General features: G+C 48.7%; 1 protein-coding gene across 1 annotated transcript; it reads left to right on the top strand.

Moving 5' to 3' along the window:
• The first annotated feature begins 3,703 nt into the window (after positions 1–3,703).
• LOC123427001 (protein FAR1-RELATED SEQUENCE 6-like) lies at positions 3,704–7,804 on the top strand. The gene is made up of 3 exons (XM_045110928.1): positions 3,704–3,982; positions 4,778–7,284; positions 7,434–7,804. Exon 2 carries the CDS (start codon positions 4,804–4,806, stop codon positions 7,264–7,266), a length of 2,463 nt encoding a protein of 820 aa, XP_044966863.1. The 5' UTR covers positions 3,704–3,982; positions 4,778–4,803; the 3' UTR covers positions 7,267–7,284; positions 7,434–7,804.
• The last annotated feature ends 454 nt before the right edge of the window (positions 7,805–8,258 follow it).

The raw sequence follows: 8,258 nt of genomic DNA on the forward strand, positions 1-8,258 counted from the left end.
ATTGGAAAGTAATAATTAGATGATGGGTTGCTAGAGTGACAGAAGCTTAAACCCTAGTTTATGCGTTGCTTCGTAAGGGGCTGATTTGGATCCACTAGTTTAATGCTATAGTTAGACTTGTCTTAATTCTTCTTTCGTAGTTGCGGACGCTTGCGAGAGGGGTTAATATAATCGGGATGTTTGTCCAAGGAAGGGTAGCACCCAAGCATTGGTCCACCCACATATCAAACTATCAAAATAGCGAACGCGAATCATATGAACATGATGAAAACTAGCTTGATAGAAATTCCCATGTGTCCTCGGGAGCGCTTTACCTCCTATAAGAGTTTGTCCAGGCTTGTCCCTTGCTACAAAAGGGATTGGGCCACTTTGCTGCACCGTTGTTACTATTGTTACTTGCTACTTGCTGCGAATCATCTTAGCACACAACTATCTGTTACCAATAATTTCAGTGTTTGCAGAGAATACCTTGCTGAAAACCACTTGTCAGATCCTTCTGCTCCTCGTTGGGTTCGACACTCTTACTTATCAAAAGGACTGCGATAGATCCCCTACACTTGTGGGTCATCAGGGTTTCTTTCGTGTGTGCTGTTCGTGCGACTCTGGTGCTTCGGCGGGTGAGAAACAGAGAAAAAGATGGAGGAGGGTATCGGGCGGCTGGCGTTGGACCGGCCGAAAGTTTTCGACCGACAGTCCGACACCTATCACCGCACATTTATTAAGGTATAAAATGGAAGAAAATAAATGGGCATCCCTTGTTAACATTACATAATGGGGACAGACTTCCCCTGTGACATAAAAAGATAATAGAGGCATACTTGAGAGAGAGAGGGAGGGAGGGGGAGCGAGGGGGAGAGGGGGAGAGAGGGGGAGGGGAGAGAGAGATGGAGGGAGGTGAGAGAGAGAGGGGGGAGAGAGGGTGGGAGAGAGAGGGAGAGAGAGAGAGGGAGAGAGGGAGCGAGAGAGGGGGAGAGAGGGGGGAGGGAGATAGGGAGGGGGAGGGAGATAGGGAGGGGAGAGAGAAAGGGGAAGAGAGAGGGAGGGAGAGGCGGAGAGGGAGGGAGGAAGGGAGGGAGAGGGAGAGGGAGAGAGGGAGGGAGGGAGAGGGAGGGAGAGAGAGGGAGATACATGTGGGGTTTCTCTCGCATGTGTTGTTCGTGCGGCTCTGGTGCGTCGGCGGGTGTGAAGCAGAGAAAAAGATGGAGGAGGGAGGAACAAGACGACTCGGGGGCAGATCTGACGGGCTCCTAGAGCTGCAATAGCGGTCCGGTGGAGCTGCATGGTCACCACGATCACCATCGAGTTTTGCTACAACCGACATCCAAATTTGCTACATCTCGCGTCCAAATTTGCTACAACCGCCCACTAAAAATGCTGCATCCACGTTCATCAGAGTTGCAACCTGAGTTCGCCGGATTTTTTTTTGCTACAATCGGTGTCGATTTCTGCTACAACCGGTATTAATTTTTGCTACAACCATTCATTAAAAAATCTGCATCCACGTTCATCACAGTTGCACCCTGAGTTCGCCGGATTTTTTTGCTACAACCAGTGCCGATTTTTGCTACAACCGGTATCAATTTTTACTACATTGGCTGCAGCCGACACCTGTAAAAGGTATAGCCGGTGGGGAGCGTGGCACGTGCCGCCGTGAGGGAGTAGGCCGTGCTGAGCGCGCGCAGGCGGCCGGAGGAGTTGACCTTGAGGACCATCCCAGTGGCCGCCCTAGGCGGCAACGCGAAGCGGAGGTTGAAGACGATGTCCCGACCGTTGTCGTCGGTGGCGAGGAGGAAGACGCATGACGTTAGAATTGCGGCTTTCCGAGAGCGAGGATGACGAGCGGTAACGAGCCGACGAGGTCATCAGCGTTGGTGGTGGTCATGGAGGGGTGGGGTTTCTCAGCGTGTGTTGTTCGTGCGGCTCTGGTGCATCGGAGGGTGAGAAACGGAGAAAAAGATGGAGGAGGGAGGAACAAGACGACTCGGGGGCAGATCTCACGGCCTCCTAGAGCTGTATTGGGCGGCTGGCGTTAGACCGACCAAAAGTTTTCGACCGACAGTCTGACGCCTATCAATGCCCATTTATTAAGGTATAAAATGGAAGAAAATAAATGGGCATCTCCTTGTTAACATTACATAATGGGAACAAACTTGCCTTGTGACATAAAAAGATAATAGAGGCATACTAGAGAGAGAGAGAGAGGGAGGGAGGGAGGTAGGGAGGGGGAGGGCGAAGGGAGGGAGGGGGATGGGGAGCAAGGGGGGGAGAGAAAGGGAGGGAGAGAGAGAGGGGGAGAGAGAGAGGGATAGAGAGAGAGGGAGAGAGAGGGGGGAAGGAGAGAGGGGGAATGGAGAGAGGGAGGGGGGAGGGAGAGAGGGGGGAGGAAGAGGGAGGGAGGGAGAGGGAGCGGGAGAGGGGGAAGGGAGGGGGATGAGGAGGGATGGAGGGAGGGAGAGGGAGAGGGGAAAGGGAGGGGGATGGGGAGGGAGAGGAGAGGGATGGAGGGATGGAAAGGGAGAGGGGGAAGGGAGGGGGATGGGGAGGGAGAGGGGAGGGATGGAGGGATGGAGGGAGAGGGAGGGAGGGAGGGAGAGCGAGCGAGAGAGAGGGAGAGAGAGGAGAGGGAGAAGGAGAGAGGGAGAGAGAGAGGGAGGGAGGGAGGGAGGGAGAGCGAGAGAGAGGGGGGGGGGAGAGAGAGAGTTGGGAGCATCAGCCTTTGCTAGGATATCCGGTCTGGATGGGGAGGCGAGGAATGGTGCGTCTCGTTGTAGGAGGTGGATCGGGATTTGGGGTTGGGGGAGAATTTGCATGTGTTCGTGCGATGTGGTCGGGGAAGAGCGACAGAAAGAAATCGCGGGAGAAGAGGGGGCATGACGACCCAACCCAAGCAAGAATGCACCTTCTTGCCAGGATCCATGCGTGGTGATGGTTGGTGCGCGCGTGAGTGCGCAGGCTCCCGGCCTCCCCCTGCCGCTCGAGCACAATGTATCCCTCGAGGTCGGACTCGGGGCCCTCAGCGAGCTCCTCCTGCTCCTCCTCTCAGTCGTCCTCGACCTCGTTGTCCTCATCCGTCTACAAGCTGGAGCGAGCAGGCGCGTAGATTCGGATAGATTGGCATAGAGGGAGTCACCCTTATGGAAGAGGAAGGAGTCGGAATGTCGCCAGAGAGTGCGACATCCATCAGAGGCGTTGGATGGTCGCGGGAGAAGGGGTGCAGACGGTGAGTGCAGGGAAGAGAGATCTGGATGCAGACGCGAAGGTCGAGGAGAAGGTGAAGATCGTGCGAGCTGTTTGGTTTTTCTTTTTTAGCTATATCCGAATGTGGGATGTTCCTGCGATATTTTCTAGAGTGGTTCTACGAGGAGATGTCCAACCATCACGACGTTTGATTCTGCTTTAGTAGTAGAGGGATATTTAATGATAGAGATAATTTTTCATATTTGTTTAACTTAAAACTTATGTAACGCGGCTAAAGAAATGTAACGCGAGCCTGAGCTAACGTCAATGCCAGAAAGAAGAAATGAGAACAAAACTGAAAAAAAAAACTGAGAAAAGAACCGCGCATGATAGGGTCGCGAGACACCGGTCCAGCCCAACCAGCGAGCCTTACCTTCATTGAAGCAGGGGCAAAGATGGAATGGAACCAACTCCCCGTCTGCAGGTCGACCCTACTAGGAAGGCCGACGCCCGCACCCTCGTCCTCGTGACCGTGAGCGAGCAGATCGGTCAGAGAGCGAAGAGCCCGATTCCTCCGACAGTCCCACTACCTCCCACAGCGCGCGAGGCAAGGGCGAGGGCGACGCGCGCCGGCCGGTCTCTCCCCAAAAGCTCAGCAGCCCCGTGCCGGGCTAGGCCACGAACGACCGGCCGCGACCAGCGCCCTTCTTCCTTGCTCGCGCTCGCGCTCGCGCTCCTGAGATGGGGGGAGGAAGGGTTTGGGGCGAAGTGGCAGGATCCCGCCAGGAGGCCCCTCCGGCGTGAGGTACGGACTCTCCCGATCCCCTCTGTCCCCCGTCTCTCTCTACTCTCTAGTTAGCCCTTCAATCGCCCAAGAAATGAAGGAAGACAAGGCCACACACTGCCGGGCGTTGGGATTTTATTGGTGCTTTGCTTCCAAAAATTCTTGAGTAGACCCTGTGATTCCATTCTTAATCGATGGAGCAATCAATGGCACATAGCTCACTGGATTCTGATAGCAGTTGCCCTTTGTCTCCACTTCACTACTTTAACTTCATCACAGCTTTGTTATAACCAATTTCTCGTAATGATAAGTTGATAACCCTCTTATTTATGTGACCTTTGTTATAAATGTCTTCTTTTTGGGTAGTCCAGTGCTTGCATTATCTCAGTCAGTGAAACACAGAGGTGAAAAAACAGATTTCGGTGTCAAAATTGGCTTGAATCACGGGCATTTACCAAACTATAATGCACTCAAATCTCTTCAGTGCAAATCCAAACATCTGTTAAGATAAATACCAAATTCTATCTTTGTTTTCATCATGAAATATAGCCAAATTTCGTTGTACTCTTTAGGTATTGAGTTGTGCACATCTATTTGTTAGTATCGATTGATGCAGAGGCCGGGGGTTTGAACCTCCTTTTCCAAAATAAATAAATCTATTTGTTAGTAACAATTAAGGTGGTATTTTGTGATTCTCTGTATTCTCCAGGTCATATTTGGTAAAAGAAAGTTGCATCATCGCAATAATTTACTTACATAGTCTATTCTAGCTAGTTCATATACGCTTATTAATGTCTTACGTTTATGTTGACCCAGGATTCTGGTTACCGAGCGTTGGCGTGATGGACAGCCTTCAAAGTGATCCTTATACAAGGAGCAGCCTGCAAATGCATCTCATGGACACCTCCACATCCTTCGAAAATAGCAATTTGGATTCGGTTAAGCATGAAGTTCCCACTCCTCAAGTTGGCATGACTTTTGAGACGGTTGATTTGGCATACCAGTCTTACCTAGAGTACGGGTACCGCGCAGGCTTTGGAGTTTCAAAAAGAACTTCCCATAGTGTTGATGGGGTAAAATACCGCGCAACATTTGTTTGTTACAAAGGTGGCATTGCTAGGATTAAGCCCGGCCTAAAAGCTCGAAGAAGGCTTGTTGCGAAGACTGGCTGCAAAGCTATGATGGTGGTGAAGTTTAATGCAAGTGAGAATCATTGGGAAGTAGTGTTTGTTGAGCTGGAGCATAACCACCCATGTAATCCTGAAATGGTCAGATTCATGATGTGTTTTAAGGATCTCCCTGACTGGCAGAGGGAGCACCGCCCATTCAATGCGAAAACTAGATTGAACCCAAAGATTCATTCTGGTAGAGGCAGGCCACCCAACCAAAACAAAGATTTCATGGTGAGGTCCTTCTCTCAGTCTAATTATTCAATTGAAGCAGCTGCCAAGTGTGGGAAGCTGAGATTTGCAGAGGGTGACGTTGAGGCATTATTAGTATTTTTTGATAAGATGCAAGCTCAAAATTCCAACTTTTTCTACAACTGGGACATGGATGATGAAGGCCGGCTCAAAAATGTTTGCTGGGTCGATGCAAGATCAAGAGCTGCATATCAACATTTCAGCGATGTTGTCTGCTTTGATACTGTCTATTTGACGTACCAGTTTGTCATTCCATTGGTTGCTTTTCTTGGAATCAACCATCACGGTCAGTTTGTATTGTTGGGATGCGGTTTACTGGGAGATGAGTCTCCAGAGACTTTTTCATGGTTATTCAAGAAATGGCTAAAATGTATGAATGATAAAGCACCTCAAGCAATTATTACCACCCATTCAAGACCAGTAGTCAAAGCAGTCTCTGAGGTATTTCTAAATACTCGTCACAGATACAACCTTTGGCACATAATGAAAGAGCTTCCTGATATGTCTGGACGAGTGGAAGATAAGGAAGCAATCAGCCTGAGAATGAAAAAGGTAGTCTATGACACCATAACAGCAGCTGATTTTGAGAGGGAGTGGGTTGAGATGGCCAATCAGTACAACCTTCATGACAATCGTTGGCTCACAACCTTGTTTGAAGAAAGGGCAAAATGGGTACCAGCATATGTGAAAGATGCTTTCTGGGCTGGTATCTCTACTGTTCGCCGCAGTGAACGGTTGGAGGCCTTTTTCGATGGATATATTACACCAGAGACCACAATAAAAATATTCATTGAACAGTTTGATATTGCTATGAAGCTTAGGTCTGATCGAGAAGCCTATGATGATTTCCGTTCATTTCAGCAAAGGCCACAAGCCCTCTCCGGTCTGTTGTTTGAGGAGCAATTTGCAAATGCTTATACGATAAATATGTTCCAGAAGTTCCAGGATCAGTTAAAGCAACTAATGAATGTGACTTGCACTGAAGTCAGCAGGAATGGATCGATAGTGACCTACACTGTTACCGTCATTGGGAAGGAGAGGAAGTTTGACTATAGAGTGATGTATAATAGTGCCGAGAAAGAGGTGTGGTGTATCTGCAGGTCGTTCCAGTTTAAAGGTATTTTGTGTAGCCATGCTCTTGCAGTCTTGAAGCAAGAGCTTGTGATGCTAATACCTTCCAAATATATTCTTGATCGATGGAGGAAGGACTATAAATGCCCCGAGGAATCTAAGGAAACTCCCATCGCACCAGAAGCGGCAAAAGCAACGGGGAAAGGCACAAAACTCGATAATGTCCGTGAAGATAAAGTGGACAACCTCTACAACGACGGCCACCAGTACTTTGCTGACATTGTGGAAATGGGGGCAACTGATGCTGATGCAATGGAGTATGTTCTGTCTGTGATGAAAGAAGCTAAAGAGAAGGTACGCAGGTTTGAGGAGTCCCGAAAAGAGAAAAGGCCCGAAGGAAGTCCGGTTTCTGCTAGTAAGAAAGGCGCCAAATCTTCGAAGCCACCTGCTGAAGATGTGGGAAACGGCACATCTGTCTCGGCACTTGCGAATACAGCAGTGGCGACAGTGGCACCAACAATGATGGTGGCAGCCACTTCAGCAGCTGTGGCGTCATCTACACCAATGCCAGTGCCGTCATGCACACAAATGTCAGTGCCGCCAACAATGATGGCTATGGCTACCACGTCGGCAGCTGTCCGACCAGGAATGTTTCTAGTACCGATGCACCCACATATGGTTTTTCCACCCTTCACCCCTGGATTACCAACAGCAGTACCACCTGTAGCGCCACCCCCAGCACCAACAGCCAATGCGGTGGCCGTTGCTCCCAACCCCGCGAAGAAGAGAAAGAAAAGAAAGGGGAATAATTGATCTTGTGACATTGATGAAGTAAGTTATTTTCAGTCTGCTGTTTATTTCCCTATGTATTTTACAGTGAGGCCAGTAATCAATTGCTCATGTTATCGTTTTCTAATTCTAGGCTTAGAGAAAGTCTTGTCCCGTGCATATTATTGACTTATCACCATTTGCTGCTGCAGGATGAGTTGCCCTTAGGATTGCCTGCTGTACATTATCGCCCTTGGCTTGGAACCACTAGTCTTAGTTAGGTGCAGCTTGGGACTGCTACTGTATACATGATCAGCCTTCAGTCGGATGCAATCTTATATGTAGCGTGGCTTCTGAATGTTAGTCTGAATCTGACCTCGTGGATCACGATTTGGAGGAGGCTGGTACAGCCCTTGCAGACTCTTATGTTGCTGGAGATTTCGTCAAATTCTGTAATCATGCTGTATTTATGGCCGGCCACCGATGCTTGCTAGTCTCTTGTTAGAGAATACCGGTATGCTCATCATACATAAACTCATCATCTGTTATGCTGTGGGTAATGAAGTATGGTGGTGTATGGTAAGGCAGCATAGCAATGACATGGCTAGGCCTGCTACTGCATGGTAAGGCAATGGATCGTCTTTTCTTTTTCCCGTTGTTTCTAGCAGGATCGTCCAAAGTAGACAGCTGTGATTCATTTTGTTCTTATTTTGGGTGAGCCTTTTGGGGCCTTGATACCTTGCAGTTCTGATGCAATGTACTCCCTTTGTTCCTAAATATAAGTCTTTGTAGAGGTTCCACTAGGATATTATTATTATTATATATATATATTAGAGTAGATGTTTATTTATTTTATTTTGTATGTAGTCTCATAGTAAAATCTTTAAAGAAACTTATATTTAGGAAAGAGGAAGTAATTTTTTGGCGGCGAGGCTGAGATGCAATTCTGGTGTACTAATAATCTGACATGGGTGCATGATGGAACACAAATAACACAAATTGTTGTTTAAGTGGAAACGAACTGGAGATGGCATCAT

Source organism: Hordeum vulgare, chromosome 2H (assembly GCF_904849725.1).
Source record: "Hordeum vulgare subsp. vulgare chromosome 2H, MorexV3_pseudomolecules_assembly, whole genome shotgun sequence".
In the NCBI taxonomy this organism is placed as follows: domain Eukaryota; kingdom Viridiplantae; phylum Streptophyta; class Magnoliopsida; order Poales; family Poaceae; genus Hordeum; species Hordeum vulgare.

Excerpts from the sequence above, each read along its gene's own strand:
- LOC123427001 (XM_045110928.1), top strand. The coding sequence starts at position 4,804 with ATGGACAGCCTTCAAAGTGATCCTTATACAAGGAGCAGCCTGCAAATG.